Genomic DNA, 14,239 nt, shown 5'->3' with positions numbered 1-14,239 from the left:
TGTTTTCAAAATTGTTAAATATGATTAGATATTTTCTGCTTAAATTAAAATAATACACTTGTATCACGTCAAACTGTGTTTCGGGATGACATTTTTATATCAACGTTATTGTTTTTGTATTCGTAATGACGCAATTTTATTTGATACTAGTGCTTCAAAAAAATAATTAAAAGTCAATAGATCTTGTTCATATATTTGATTTGAATGTAATTTAATATTATTATTACTTTTTTACTTATTTACTTTTTACTTTTATTTATTTTTTACTTATTTAATATTATTGTATATAATATTATTTTTACAAGATTTATGTTCGATATACATATACATTTATTTAGTTACTATTCTCTGCTTATTTCATACGAATTTCATAGTCTACAGCCTACTTTATCTATTATGTGTGTAACTTAAAATCATTGGAATAATTATTTTTGAATCAACATTAATGTACGTGCCAAATAATACGTGCAGTACACCTTCATACGCTATTGATTATTTCCTGTAAATCAAGAATTTTAATATAATGTGCAAAATATATAAAATTTAGCACTAAAATTGTCGCACATATATTTCAAAATTAATTGGAGTGAAGTATTTTTCAAAAATTCTTAGAATGTAAGGCCAACGTAAGATTTTACACGGAACTAGTTTCCATTTTCGCGCGTAAGACTACGTCATAAAGACAGGGGAGGGGGTATAGAAAGCGGACTTCAGATGCGCAGCGTAGACTTCCCTTAGTCATCTTACGACTGTGCTGTGAGGAGGGTGTTTTGCTCGGTGGTTTCAAATCCTTTGTGTGCAGTTGTGTGAATCTCTTCTGTTTTGTTCTACAACAAACACGAGCCGGATACAGGTTGGTATACATTTTACTTACTCAATAATTGGGTGAAATAGTTGAGAAAGCATGGCGAGGACAAAGAAGGGACTTTCAAAAACAAACGCCAACAAGCCAGAAACAGAACGGTTACTAACATGGATTGACGAAGTTCGCCGCAAAAGATCACAGTGTCGCCGAATGCGCAGACGCGATTTACGGATTGAAGCAATGCTGACGTGCGCTCTTTCCAAAGCTAAAAATGATTTACGCATCCGGCGATTATCAGCAGCTTCAAAATGGCAGAAATTTAAAAAAACAATGCTTGAAGAAGAAGGTAAATTATACAAATTATGAACTCTACAATGGTGAGGACACGGAAAATCCGGGATCGTCTCAACAGAATCCCCGGGAGGAGCCATCGTGTCCTGAAGTGGGCAGTTTAGACGATGTCGTGTCTAAGTTGGCAGAAATAAAAGTAACGTTACGACGCTGAAGTAGCGGGAAAAATGCAAGCGATCAGGTTTGGAAGACCTAACTGTGACAAAAGGATTTCTCGCATCGTTTTATCTACCAAATGCGTAGAGATTTCAACAACTAAATGGAATCTCGAGCGATTACGGAGCACCGTGTATTACGTCGGTGCTGCAAGAATAGAAATCGCATTACTATCTTGATGTATATATGGATATTTTTTGTTTGCAGTCTCACCGTACGAGATGGCATTGGGACAAGCGGAGGGAGTTGGTGTTTGCAGCGATGCTGAAGCGTACTGCACGCTCGAGGACCCCATGTTCTCCAGTCTCTGCGCCTTTCATTGGTTTGGTTTATATATTATATTGTATGTATTAATTTGATAATATACGTAATAATGAGCGTTCGAAGTATGTTCGAAGAGTGTTTGATCCGATATTTTTTATTTTCAGAAATATATACTTTGTATGTTTATAGTTTGAAGAAAATTTGTATAGTACATTTTAGCTTGTAGATTTAGTAGTATCGTTTCTAATATTCGCTCCATTATACTGTACGTCAAGATTTTGTATATTTGCTTAATGTTGATTAACAGTTTTGTAGACTTTAAGAAATGAAATGAAATTAATAAAATTTGGAAAATGTTTACAGTTTTTCTGCAATCTTCTAGTTCATATTAATGGCAAAAATGCTTTTCTGCCGCGCATACTACACATAACGAAATTATGTTGCAGGCAAGAGACCCGTACATGTACCCAGGCTGTTGGCCTTCACCGGCAACATTATTTGGCCTGTCTCTGCATGAGATAAGGAGCGACGAGAGAGGACTGATACGGCATAAAGAAGGGGGGAAATGTCTTTCTTTTTAGAAAATCGTGCATGAAGTTTTCTGGCTGGTGAATGGGTTGCACCATGATCAAGTTGTACATAAACGTCTCATCACTCCGCGCTTCCGTATCTTGAACATCCAAGCATCAACTAATTCGAAAATCATCTGACACGCGATACTCATAGGCTTATTGTGACGAATTACAGCAAATTGTAGCAAATCTTATTTGGTGGGCTCTAATACCTTTTGTATGTTATCTGGGCAAATGTGTCTTCTCATGTCCCGAAAAGTGTTTTCGTAGCTTGTACCACCAGGTTGTATGCGAGTTGTCGAAGCACACAAGACAAGCCTCCACTGAATATCAATAAGGAGAGACTGCGCTAGGGGTAATGGCCCCCCCTAACGCCAATTCAATATTCAGGAAATATTAGGACTGGCTAGAACTAGAGAACGCGTGAAGGGGGTGCAACTGAAGTTAATTCATAAGAGAATCCTGGAGCATCCCTGTCATACGCGTCGGGTGGTCATCGTGGAGTTTTAGTCGGTAAGAGTCCGACACTACTCTGCTGTTACGCAATTACTGCAACAGCGGAGTGTCCATGAGGATTTCTCCACGTAAAAAAAAAAAAAAAAAAATTTGTATGTGAGTTACTCTGGCTTATCAATATGCCCTGTTCAAAGTTGGCCAAGCTGAATACTGTCACAGGCCTCTACTTTCCATAATAAGAGCTGTAGGGGATCGAATAATGAGACTACCAATATGTGTACTCGTTAGTGTATTTGAAAACAGATCTTGTCGCGAAACGATATCTATACAGACGTGTAGTCACAGTTTATACTGAATCGTTTGCGATGACGTTCGTTTAGTCATAATCGTCAGAATAGCGTCAAAAGATACAAATTCGTCTTGTTTTACGGTTACATGTAGCGGCGCCATTGTTTTGCCCGGAGCTTATAATTCCTTACAATACCTCTTGATATTCCGAAGCAAAACAACAACATGGTTTGAAGCAAATTCTAACTCTTGTGCCGCTACAGAGCTTTTTAAGGCATGGATAAATTGAATGCATCTTTGTTGAGTCTAGATGATCCAGAATGGCGAACTACCGCAAGTAGAGCAACTAATCGAAATACTAGACATGCACATATACGTAATATGTTTAACATGGATAGGAAATTGTTTTGAAATTTAACAATCATTGCAATAATTACATCGGTTCGAAAGTCGTGTTACTAGATACTTATTGTAATATCGTAAAGTAATTCGAATTAGAAATCAGTTGAAAATAGAAAAACCGTGTACGTCGTGTTTCTGTGGTTCGTTTACATTTAAGAGTGCCTACGTGACTAAAGGCACGTAGTTGGTAGTTCTTACATAGGTATGAGGGAAACAATAGACAACGTTAGAAGAAGGACGGTTTCGCTACGCAAGGCGAGTCGAAAAGTGTGCGTGTTGCGAGAATCAGAGCTAATTGAGTCGTCGAAGAGTAGAGTCGTTAGAGGTATCGAGTCGTCGAAGAGTAGAGTTGTGAGAATTGATAGAGTTGTTAGAGAGAGAGAGTGTGTGTGTGTGTGTGTTAGATTCGTTGTGACGAGAGTGGTCAAATAACTGTAAAGTTATTTGATATAGATACGAGTATTGCATTTAGTTTCCGTTAAATAAATATCGTTTCCTGTCCAATTTATATATGTATATTCAATTTAATATTAATAAGTTGCAAGTAATCGGGAAAAAATTTCTATCCTTATTTTCCGATATTACATTATTTTCACAGATTTCAATTCACTTATCCATTGATTGATATTAGGACAAATGAGGAACTTCGCATCTTGTTAGATTAACAAATAAAATGTATTGTTCCTGATAAATGGTATGCAGAATAGTATTGGAAATAAAAGACTGGTTTATATTACAGTTCAAGTGACTGATAGTAGGAAAGCAGTGATGGAAAGTGAGGCAACGTATTATAAAATTGAATCCCTAATTATAGCATCTAGATAGTATTTTGAGTGTGGACGGAGGACAAAATTATGACCTAGCCGGTCGACTTGCAACCATAAAGCGCGAACTCGATGAATACGAAGCGTCTGGGAAGGCAAACAGAATCTTCCTAACATCTTGCCGCAGCTCGTTCGATGAACTTTGGAGGAGGATACTCGCGGTTCAAGAAGAGTTAGATGGGTTAGATGAGGGGGAAGATGCGCGTGTAGCTTCGTTGTCGCAAGAGCATCGGGAGCTTGACGTGCGGTTCCTAGGTCTCTTTGAGCAAATGTCAGCAACAACCCCGTCGACAACAAAAACAGGCGAGACATGCCGGAAACCAGAGCCGACCACCTTTCCAGAGGTCCGCGTGCCCCAATTCGACGGTGCCCTCGAGAACTGGACCTATTTCTACGACACGTTCTCATCCATAGTGGACCGTAACGAAAGTTTGCCGAATATCCAAAAGTTCCAGCATCTACGCTCATCTATAACTGGACGGGCCGCACAGAGTATCCAGTCATTAGTACTCACAGAGGCCAACTATCCCATCGCGCTTGACACACTGACGGATAAGTTCAATTGCCCCCTCCAAATCTGCATGCGCCATTGGAATTTGATGCGCAACTATCCGGAAATCAAAAAGGAAACTCCAGAAGCCCTAGAGGATTTTTTGGAAACCATCAGCGTAAATCTAAAGGCGCTCGAACACCTAAAAGGGCCCGTCACATCAAATATAGCGATTATCGAATTGATCGCGTCGAAATTGCCCTCGTCCAGCCTGCGTAAATGGCAACGCACACTGCCCCGCCAGCAGGTGCCATCCTATCAGCATCTGATACACTTTCTCAAAACACGGGCGAACGGGACTCAATTCCTCTCTAAAGCGAAGGAATCAAAAGAGTCAATCCACAAACACCACAGTCAGCGAACAAGCATACCGCATGGGCGAACCCTTGCTACAACCAGCAGAACGGTAGTGTGTCCGACCTGCAACGGACCTCACGATATCAGACACTGTAAAATCTTCAAGGCCAAATCATCGACCAAACGTTTTCAGATCGTGAAGAAGGCATCGTTGTGTATAAATTGCCTAGGCAGAGGACATTCGCCGACACAGTGTACATCGGGTTCGTGTCGTATCTGCGGTCACCGACACCATACTTACCTACACCGCGAACAAACCCAGGTAGACTCACGGTCGTCGAGCGGTCGATCTTCGAGCGGTCGATCGTCGAGCGGTCGATCGGCAAGCGATTGGTCGCCGAGCAGTCGGTCGTCGGACAGTCGCTCATCGAGCGGTCGGACGTCGGGCAGTCGCGCACCGAGCGGTCGGTCGTCGGGTAGTCGTTCATCACACAAGCGAGCCTCCACCGAACAATCACCATCTGGATCATCGAAATCGCGGTCGTCCCACAAGTCGAGACGAACATCCGACACTTCACGGAAACATACATCTTCAGCTCCAAGAGGTACGAAAGGGCATGCCTCGTATGAGTCACGCTCAGCCCGGATCAAGAACACCACCCCTACCTCCTCGTCCAAGTCCCAACCGGGGCAAAACTGACTGTCCGAGACTACGACAGCAAGGGGGATCGGACTAACAAACACATCTCCCCACAGCCCTCTGCATCATGATCTGTTGGCCACAGCACAGATCAAGGTTTTGAACAAACAGGTACAACCAATCCGAGCCCGAGCCTTACTCGACACTGGGACGAGCATGAACTTCATGACCGACAAGCTCGCGAATTCCCTCGGTATAAAACAAAGGAGATGTGCGATCCAGATCGGAGCCCTCGACAATTTGAGCACAACGGCAAAACGATACACCACGGCCACAATCACGTCGACGGACGGCAAGTATAAGAAAACATTGAGATTTCTTGTTATCCCGGCCATGTCGACTTTCATACCAAGCGAGCCCATCGACCCCTCGAGTCTGGGATTACCCAGAAATATTCAATTAGCCGATCCACAATTCCATTGCCCAGCCCCGATCGATGTCTTACTTAGTACCGGATCAACATTTGCGTCGCTGTGCATAGGGCAGGTCAATCTGGCGCAACCAGGCGAACCTGAACTACGTCTACAAAAAACACGGTTCGGCTGGGTAATCGGGGGGAGTCCAACGTCCCAAACCGCGATAAATACGTTCCACGCAACCACAACGGCTCTGCAAGAGGACCTCGCACGGTTTTGGGAGATCGACGAGGGACCGGCCACTACTCATCTTTCGGAATCTGAACGACTATGTGAAGAACATTTCCGAAACCATGTCCGACGAACCAAGGAAGGCAGATACATCGTTGCATTATCATTCAACGAAAAGCTTTCCTCACTAGGGTCATCGAAGGCCGCTGCAATGAGCAGGCTCGCCTCTCTTCATCGTCGATTCCAACGCGACAAACAATATGAAACCGCGTATAGTGCTGTGATCCAAGAATATTTAGACTTGGGTCAATGACGAAGATCAACACGGATCACGCCACCGGCTACGGATATTATTTACCACATCACGGCGTGATCAAGGAATCGAGCGACACCACCAAGCTCCGGGTTGTGTTCGACGGCTCAGCATCAAGTACCACGGGAGTGTCTCTAAACGACGCCCTTCATACGGACCCGAAATTACAAGAAGACCTGAGAAACATCCTATTGAGATTCCGGTCATTTCAATATGTCCTTACCGGCGACATCGAGAAAATGTACCGTCAATTCATCCTACGTCCAGAAGATCGTCCTTATCAAAAGATTCTGTGGCGTGCCGACAACGGAGAGATCGAAACATACCGACTCAACACCGTAACGTTCGGTCTATCCGCAGCCCCGTATCTGGCCATCCGATGTCTCAAACAGTTGGCAGAAGACGAGGGACCTTGATTTCCGAGAGCAGCGCAGATCCTGCGGCGAGACTTCTATGTCGACGATGCGTTGACCGGAGCCGATACGAAGGACGAAGCCTTATCAGTCAGGAATGATCTCACGAAATTACTTAAGCTAGCCGGTCTAAATATCCGCAAATGGGCATCAAACGATCGGGATCTGCTACGAGGGCTACCTGAAGAAGACACCAACCAGAAATTACATCTCGGTGAGTCATCCACGTTAAAAACACTCGGCGTCTTTTGGGATTCAGCCGACGATGCCATACTCTATTCGGTCAAGACGATCAGTGACACTTCCCGAGTCACAAAGCGATCAATCAGTTCAGTCATCGCACAAATCTATGATCCACTAGGATTGCTCGCGCCGGTAATCGTTCGAGCAAAAATGATTTTGCAACAAGTCTGGACATTGAAGGTAGATCGAGACGAATCCCTTCCGACAGACGTACACACAGAATGGATCAAATACCACACCCAATTGCCGTTGTTAAATGTGGTAAGGTTCCCTCGGAAGACCATCATTGAATCCGCAACGAAAATTGAGCTACGCGGATTCTGTGACGCTAGCGAAAGGGCATATGGGGCGTGCGTCTACGTGCGGACGACGGACCGAAAGAACAATATTTGGACTCGACTCCTCACGGCGCGGTCGAAGGTAGCGCCGCTCAAATCGCTGTCCATACCACGTCTCGAATTAAGCTCGAATTAACTTATTTTGACGTTCTTGATTTCGTCAATACGACAGGCCCTGGCGACCAAGATATCGCGGATAGTATACTGGACTGACTCCACCATCGTGCTCCATTGGATCAGGTCTTCGTCGCACACCTTGAAAACATTTGTGGCGAATCGAGTCGCTGAGATACAGACCAAGACCAATACCTCCGACTGGCGTCATGTGCCTACCGACGATAATCCAGCGGATCTCATCTCCCGAGGCCAGACGCCCAAGGAATTCCTATGTCCGTCCATTTGGAAAAACGATCCAAGGTGGCTCCTGCAAAGCGAAAACTATTGGCCGGTCTGGAGCCCGACACCGGTAGTCGACCTCCCGGAGCAAAAGAAGACGATCTGTCTGAGGACGAATATTAGCGACAACACACTCCTCCATCGTTACTCGTCTTGGCCAAGACTAATAAGAATCGTCGCCCGGTGTCTTCGATGGAGACATAAGCAACACCTATCTGCCCATCTCACCACAGACGAACTGACTGCAGCGCACAACAGACTAATAAAAATATTACAATCCAGTCGTTTCGCGCCTGAAATTCGGATCCTCCAGAAAAATCGAAGCGAGGATGTTGGAGGGAAACTACAGCCATTAAACCCCTTCCTCGACGAAGATGGGCTACTCCGGGTAAGAGGACGACTAACCAACTCCGCCATACCCTTCAGCCAAAACACCCGATCATCCTACCGAAATCCCCGGTGACAGAGCTAATTATAGAGCAAGAGCACCGGAACAATCATCACACAGGGACACAAGCTACACTATACGCGGTGAGACTGCGCTATTGGCCGATCGACGGTCGTAGCCAGGTATGGCGCACTCTCAGAAGGTGCGTCCGATGCTGCAGAGCCAACCCTCCACCAGTGGAATACTTGATGGGTGATTTGCCAGAGGCGCGTATTACCGAATCGCGGCCGTTCACGAACGTCGGAATCGACTACTGCGGCCCATTCTACATCAAGGAGAGGAGGGACCGCAACCGACGTAAAATCAAGACGTACGCCGCCATATTCGTTTGTCTGGCGACAAAGGCGGTCCACGTAGAGTTAGTCAGCGACCTAACCACCGACGCCTTCTTGGCCGCGCTACGCCGTTTCATCTCGCGGCGAGGATACTGCGCAACGATCCTCACCGACAACGGCACCAATTTCGTCGGGGCTAATCGGCAGCTGCAAGAACTCCGGACCCTATTGCAGTCCGACGACCACCAGGATAGGGTACAGAATTTTCTCGCCGACCGACAAATACAATGGCGTTTTAATCCTCCGAACTCACCACATTTTGGCGGCTTATGGGAAGCCGCGGTTAAAGCGTTCAAACGCCATCTCATCCGCGTGGTCGGCACGGAGCTCCTGACCTTTGAGCACCTCAACACCCTTGTGATCGAAATTGAAGCCATTCTCAATTCACGCCCACTGACTCCCATCTCATCCGATCCGAAAGATCCTCACTCCCGGACATTTTCTGATCGGTGACACACTAACCAGTTTACGGGAGCGTGATTTCAGGACAGTTCCATCAGGCCGGCTATCCAGTTGGCAGCGCATTCACCAGATTAAGCAGCACTGCTGGAGCAGATGGTATCGAGAATACCTAAATGAGCTAACCCGCCGCAACAAATGGGACAAGGGCAAACATAACATTCGTGAAGGCACCGTAGTAATCCTCAGGGAGGATAACGTACCCTCTATGCAGTGGCCTTTGGGCCGCGTAATCAAGATCCATCCAGGAGCCGACGGAATCATCCGGACCGCTACCGCGCAGGCGGCAACAAGCATCCTCGACTGCGGTGTCAAAAGACTGGTCCCCTTGCCCATCCACCCAGATCCAGACGAGGCCGAACGTCCACACGGAGCGAAGGAGGTCACCAACGACACACCTGACTCCACAGCCAGAATTTGATCGGTGCCCTCTCAACGGGGGGAGGATGTTACGCCGCCTAAAACATCTGCACGCCAGCCCGGGCGACCGGACAACAACCGACCTGCGTAACGTCACTTCGATCCTCAATAAACTTAAGGACCCACCATAACTTTCATTTCCCTGTATTGTTTCGCCCTGTGTCTTCAACCCGTTTGTCTTGAAGAATTTCTAAAGCTTAAAAATATTCTCGAGACACAGTCGGTTTTTAGAGAGGTCCTTGGGTTTATTAGTCGCACTTAAAACACGGAGAAAGCGGGTATGCACCCATTAGGAAAATCCGAATAGCCCTGTAATAAAACAAGCTAGGTTTTTCTCACGCTCACAGTCATCTATCCACCACGATGGTTGTTTCGATCGTTCGCGGAGAGACGCGATCGCGAGATATCACGTCAACGAGAGTTGTAAGTTCCCGTTACGATTAAATAATCGACGCCACGAACTGATCGATTCCCTTATTTCGATTAGGATAATAAGGGTAGTTCAATGAATTCCACAGAATTAACACAAATAAATTAACGTTTATTTTAACAAATTATCAACTAGGAAGACATAAAGAGAACAACAAAAAGAAATGTAACTGCGTTTTGCTTGTTAAGTAATGCGCGATATAAGAGATGTGTTGACGGTTCGGCTTCTCGAAGAGTTCTGCTCGCCTTTCGATTTTTCCCGCTTTTTATGGAAGGCGACCCCCACTACGTTCGGACCACGCCACATTCTTTTACGCGAGGTAAAATAACGGCCACGAATCGACGTTTCTGGAGGTCGCCCTGCTTAATGAACCATGCGCTTGCCACTACAATGTTTGTTTGCCGGGCAGCCGCGACGATCCATCTGCGACATTATAGTGCCGCGAACGACAGTTAAGAATATGATCTATGGTAAGCCGCATGGCGTAACATTCTCCCCCCGTTGAGAGGGTACCGATCAAGTTAGGTTGAAGTTCCCATCTTAGTTCGTCTCGGTGGCTAGTTGTTCGGGTTTCTCTAAATCGGGTTGAATTGGCAGTGGGACAAGCCTTTTGACGGCCCGATCCAAAACGCTCTTTGCCGTCTGAACTGTAGCTGTCCGGATGACACCATCGGCGCCTGGATGAACCTTGATAACTCGGCCCAGAGGCCAATGCATGGAGGGAACGTTGTCCTCTCTGAGGATGACGATTGTGCCCTTTTGGATGCCGTGTCCACCCTTGCTCCACTTATTGCGGTTGGTTAGCTCGTTCAAATACTCCTTATGCCAGCGGTTCCAAAAATGCTGTTTAAGCTGTTGGATATGCTGCCATCTGGAGAGTCGGTTCGATGGAATGTCTCTGAAATCTCGATCACGTAAGCACATTAGTGAATCGCCAATGAGGAAATGTCCGGGAGTGAGGACTAGGAGATCATTTGGATCGGTGGAGATAAGAGTTAGCGGGCGGGAATTGAGGACTGCTTCTATTTCTATGATAAGAGTATTCAATTGTTCAGAGGTGAGTAACTCGTTGCCGGCTACACGCCTGAGGTGGCGTTTAAATGACTTCACCGCTGCTTCCCATAGCCCACCGAAATGCGGTGAATGAGGGGGAATGAAGCGCCATTCGATTTGTTTGTCGGCTAAAAATGCGGTTACTTTTTCTTTGTGATCGTCCGATTGTAATAAATCATGAAGCTCTCGTAATTCGTTGCTTGCTCCTCTGAAGTTGGTGCCGTTATCAGAATGGATGGTGGAGCAATACCCTCGTCGAGCGATAAATCTGCGAAGAGCGGCGATGAAGGCTTCGCTAGTGAGATCGTCAACAAGCTCGATGTGTACCGCTTTAATTGCTAGGCATACGAAAATGGCTACGTATACCTTTATCTGACGACGGTTACGATCTCGTTTTTCTTTGATGTGGAACGGCCCGCAGTAATCGACGCCGACGTTTGTGAATGGGCGAGATTCCGTTACTCGCGCCTCCGGCAGATTACCCATCACGTATTCTACCGGCGGTGGTTGAGCGCGGCAGCAGCGGACGCAGCCTTTGATCGCCCGCCATACTTGACTTCGACCGTCGACGGGCCAGTATCTTTGTCTTACTGCGTATAATGTAGCCTGCGTTCCGGAGTGCATGTGGATCTTGTGCTCGTGTTCTATGATGCGTGTTGTAACGGATGACTTAGGTAATACTATGGGATGTTTCTGGGCGAAGGTCATCGACGAATGACTGAGTCGACCCCCGACTCGCAATATTCCTTCCTTGTCTATGAATGGATTGAGTCGCGTGAGCTTACCCTTTATCGCCGCGTTCCGATCTTTTTGGAGTGTACGAATTTCCTCGGAGAGATGGATGTTTTGCAACAATTTTATCAGCTTATTGTGCGTTATGCGTAATTCGGTAACGGTTAGGGGTGCCGCTCGGTTCTTTTTCTGTTTCCAACGGAGGCAACGAGCTATGATTCGTATCAACTTGGGCCAGGATGAATACCTTTGCAACAAACTGTAATCGGAGGGGTTTGCGGACAGACAAATCGCCCCTTTCTGCTCCGGTAGTTCAATTTGCGGTGTTAGATCCCATGTCGGCCAATAGCCTTCCGACTGGTAGAGCCATGCAGGACCGTGCTGCCAGATGGTTGGGCGCAGAAACTCTTCGGGTGTTTGGCCGCGTGATATTAAGTCCGCGGGATTGTCGTCGGTAGGAACGTGGCGCCAATCGCGGATGCTGGTTTTTGTTTGAATTTCGGAGACTCTGTTAGCGACGAATGTTTTAAGGGTGTGAGGTGATGTATTGAGCCAATGGAGGACGATAGTGGAATCGGTCCAATAGATAGTTCGAGTAATTTTATGTGATAGGGCTTGTTGTACTGTCGACATCAGGGACGTAAGAAGGAGTGCTCCGCTCAGCTCGAGCCGAGGAATGGTCTGGCACTTGAGGGGGGCGACTTTCGATTTTGCGGTTAAAAGTTGGGTCCAAACACGGCCGTTGGTGTTAAGGGTTCGGAGATAAACACAGGCTCCGTAAGCCTTTTCGCTGGCATCGCAGAAACCATGCAGTTCAATTTCTATTGCGGACTCGATTATTGCCTTGCGTGGGAACCTGACGTTGTTTAATAAGGGTAATTGGGCATAGTACCTTTCCCACTCTATATGTAACTCGATCGGAAGTGATTCATCCCAATCGATTTTCGACGACCATATTCGTTGAAGTAGCATCTTGGCCCGAACAATCACCGGTGCGAGCAGACCGAGCGGATCGTAAATTTTTGCAATCTCCGAGCTGATGATTCGTTTCGTGACTCGGGAGGGCGTGGGTTTGACTTCGACCGAGTAAAGAATAGAGTCGTCGGATGAATTCCAAAACACCCCCAGCGTCTTCAAGGTTTGCGAGTCGCCCAAAAAATGTTGGTGATTTGTTTCTTCTAAGGAAAGTCCGTGTAATAAGTCATTATCGTTTGACGCCCATTTTCGTATGTTTAAGCCGGCCAGTTGAAGTAAATTGGTGAGTTCTGTTCTGAGCGTGAGGGCTTCGTCCTTCGTTTCAGCTCCGGTGAGAGCGTCGTCGACGTAGAAATCCCGCTGCAGTACCTGTGCTGCACGTGGAAATCGATGTCCTTCGTCCTCTGCCAGTTGCTTGAGGCACCGAATAGCTAGATACGGTGCTGCGGATAAACCGAACGTTACAGTGTTAAGCTCATATGTTTCTGTTTCTCCACTCGCGCTGCGCCATAATATCCTTTGATATTTCCGATCCTCTGGTCGTACGAGGAATTGCCGATACATTTTCTCGATGTCGCCAGTGAGTACGTATTGATGAGCGCGGAATCTAATTAATATACAAAATAAATCTTCCTGTAACTTGGGTCCTGTGTGAAGTGTATCGTTTAGGGAGGTTCCGGTAGTGCTTGGTGCCGATCCGTCGAAAACTACACGGAGTTTGGTGGTTTGACTCGATGCTTTGGTCACGCCATGATGGGGTAAATAGTATCCGTTGTCGTCGGAGTGGTTGTCATTGACCTTCGTCATGTGTCCCAACGCCAGGTATTCCTGTATTACCGTTCGATATTCTGATTCGAAGCGTTTGTCGTGCTGGAATCGGCGATTGAGTGAGGCGAGTCGTTTACTCGCCAGCGTTTTAGAGGATCCGAGTGACTGAAGCTGATCGTTGAAAGGTAGAGCGACGATGTATCGTCCTTCGCTGGTGCGTCGGGTGTGGGCTTGGAAGTGTTCTTCGTATCGTCGATCTGCCTCTGAGATATGTTTAATTGAGGGTCCTTCATCGATTTCCCAAAACCGCGCGAGGTCTGCTTGTACGGTCGTCGTGGATGTGTGAAATATGTTTGTCGCGGTTTGGGAAGTTGGACTCCCCCCGATTACCCATCCGAATCGCGTCTTTTGCAGACGCAGTCCAGGCTCGTCTGGCTGCGTGAGGTTGACTTGTCCCACACACATCGACGCGAGTGTTGAACCTGAGCTTAGTAGTACATCTATCGGAGCTGGTAAATGAAATCGTGGATCGGCCAATTTGAGACTTTTTGGTATCTCAAGTGTCGAACGATCGATGGGTTCGCTGGGAATGAAGGTTGATATGGTTGGAATGACAAGGAACGTTAATGTCCGCGTGTATGTACCGTCAGTGGAAGTGATCGTG

General features: G+C 46.4%; 3 protein-coding genes across 3 annotated transcripts; 2 read left to right on the top strand and 1 right to left on the bottom strand.

The window, feature by feature from the left end:
* The first annotated feature begins 4,387 nt into the window (after nucleotides 1-4,387).
* LOC117213339 lies at nucleotides 4,388-6,565 on the top strand. The gene is made up of 2 exons (XM_033458693.1): nucleotides 4,388-5,228; nucleotides 5,751-6,565. Exons 1-2 carry the CDS (start codon nucleotides 4,388-4,390, stop codon nucleotides 6,563-6,565), a joined length of 1,656 nt encoding a protein of 551 aa, XP_033314584.1.
* Nucleotides 6,566-7,371: 806 nt separating this feature from the next.
* On the top strand, nucleotides 7,372-9,191 carry LOC117213338. Its single transcript, XM_033458692.1, has 3 exons — nucleotides 7,372-7,482; nucleotides 7,732-8,343; nucleotides 8,382-9,191. The coding sequence occupies exons 1-3, from the start codon at nucleotides 7,372-7,374 to the stop codon at nucleotides 9,189-9,191; spliced, it is 1,533 nt and encodes a 510-aa protein (XP_033314583.1).
* Nucleotides 9,192-11,069: 1,878 nt separating this feature from the next.
* On the bottom strand, nucleotides 11,070-13,868 carry LOC117213336. Its single transcript, XM_033458691.1, has 4 exons — nucleotides 13,713-13,868; nucleotides 13,428-13,635; nucleotides 11,158-13,250; nucleotides 11,070-11,075 (listed from the first exon to the last, which is right to left on the bottom strand). Exons 1-4 carry the CDS (start codon nucleotides 13,866-13,868, stop codon nucleotides 11,070-11,072), a joined length of 2,463 nt encoding a protein of 820 aa, XP_033314582.1.
* Between the last annotated feature and the right edge of the window lie 371 nt (nucleotides 13,869-14,239).

Source organism: Bombus bifarius, unplaced genomic scaffold (assembly GCF_011952205.1).
Source record: "Bombus bifarius isolate JDL3187 unplaced genomic scaffold, Bbif_JDL3187 scf7180000008703_frag, whole genome shotgun sequence".
In the NCBI taxonomy this organism is placed as follows: domain Eukaryota; kingdom Metazoa; phylum Arthropoda; class Insecta; order Hymenoptera; family Apidae; genus Bombus; species Bombus bifarius.
This window is presented reverse-complemented; position numbering and strand designations above follow the sequence as displayed.

Excerpts from the sequence above, each read along its gene's own strand:
- LOC117213339 (XM_033458693.1), top strand. The coding sequence starts at position 4,388 with ATGTCAGCAACAACCCCGTCGACAACAAAAACAGGCGAGACATGCCGG. Across the intron at positions 5,229-5,750 it reads GCCGACACAGTGTACATCGG|CACAGATCAAGGTTTTGAAC; the intron begins GTTCGTGTCGTA and ends TGTTGGCCACAG.
- LOC117213338 (XM_033458692.1), top strand. The coding sequence starts at position 7,372 with ATGATTTTGCAACAAGTCTGGACATTGAAGGTAGATCGAGACGAATCC. Across the intron at positions 7,483-7,731 it reads AATTGCCGTTGTTAAATGTG|GCCCTGGCGACCAAGATATC; the intron begins GTAAGGTTCCCT and ends TCAATACGACAG. Across the intron at positions 8,344-8,381 it reads ACGAAGATGGGCTACTCCGG|CCAAAACACCCGATCATCCT; the intron begins GTAAGAGGACGA and ends CATACCCTTCAG.
- LOC117213336 (XM_033458691.1), bottom strand. The coding sequence starts at position 13,868 with ATGAAGGACCCTCAATTAAACATATCTCAGAGGCAGATCGACGATACG. Across the intron at positions 13,636-13,712 it reads ATCCTCTAAAACGCTGGCGA|GAATACCTGGCGTTGGGACA; the intron begins GTAAACGACTCG and ends ACGGTAATACAG. Across the intron at positions 13,251-13,427 it reads GTTACAGGAAGATTTATTTT|CACCGTATCTAGCTATTCGG; the intron begins GTATATTAATTA and ends GTTTATCCGCAG.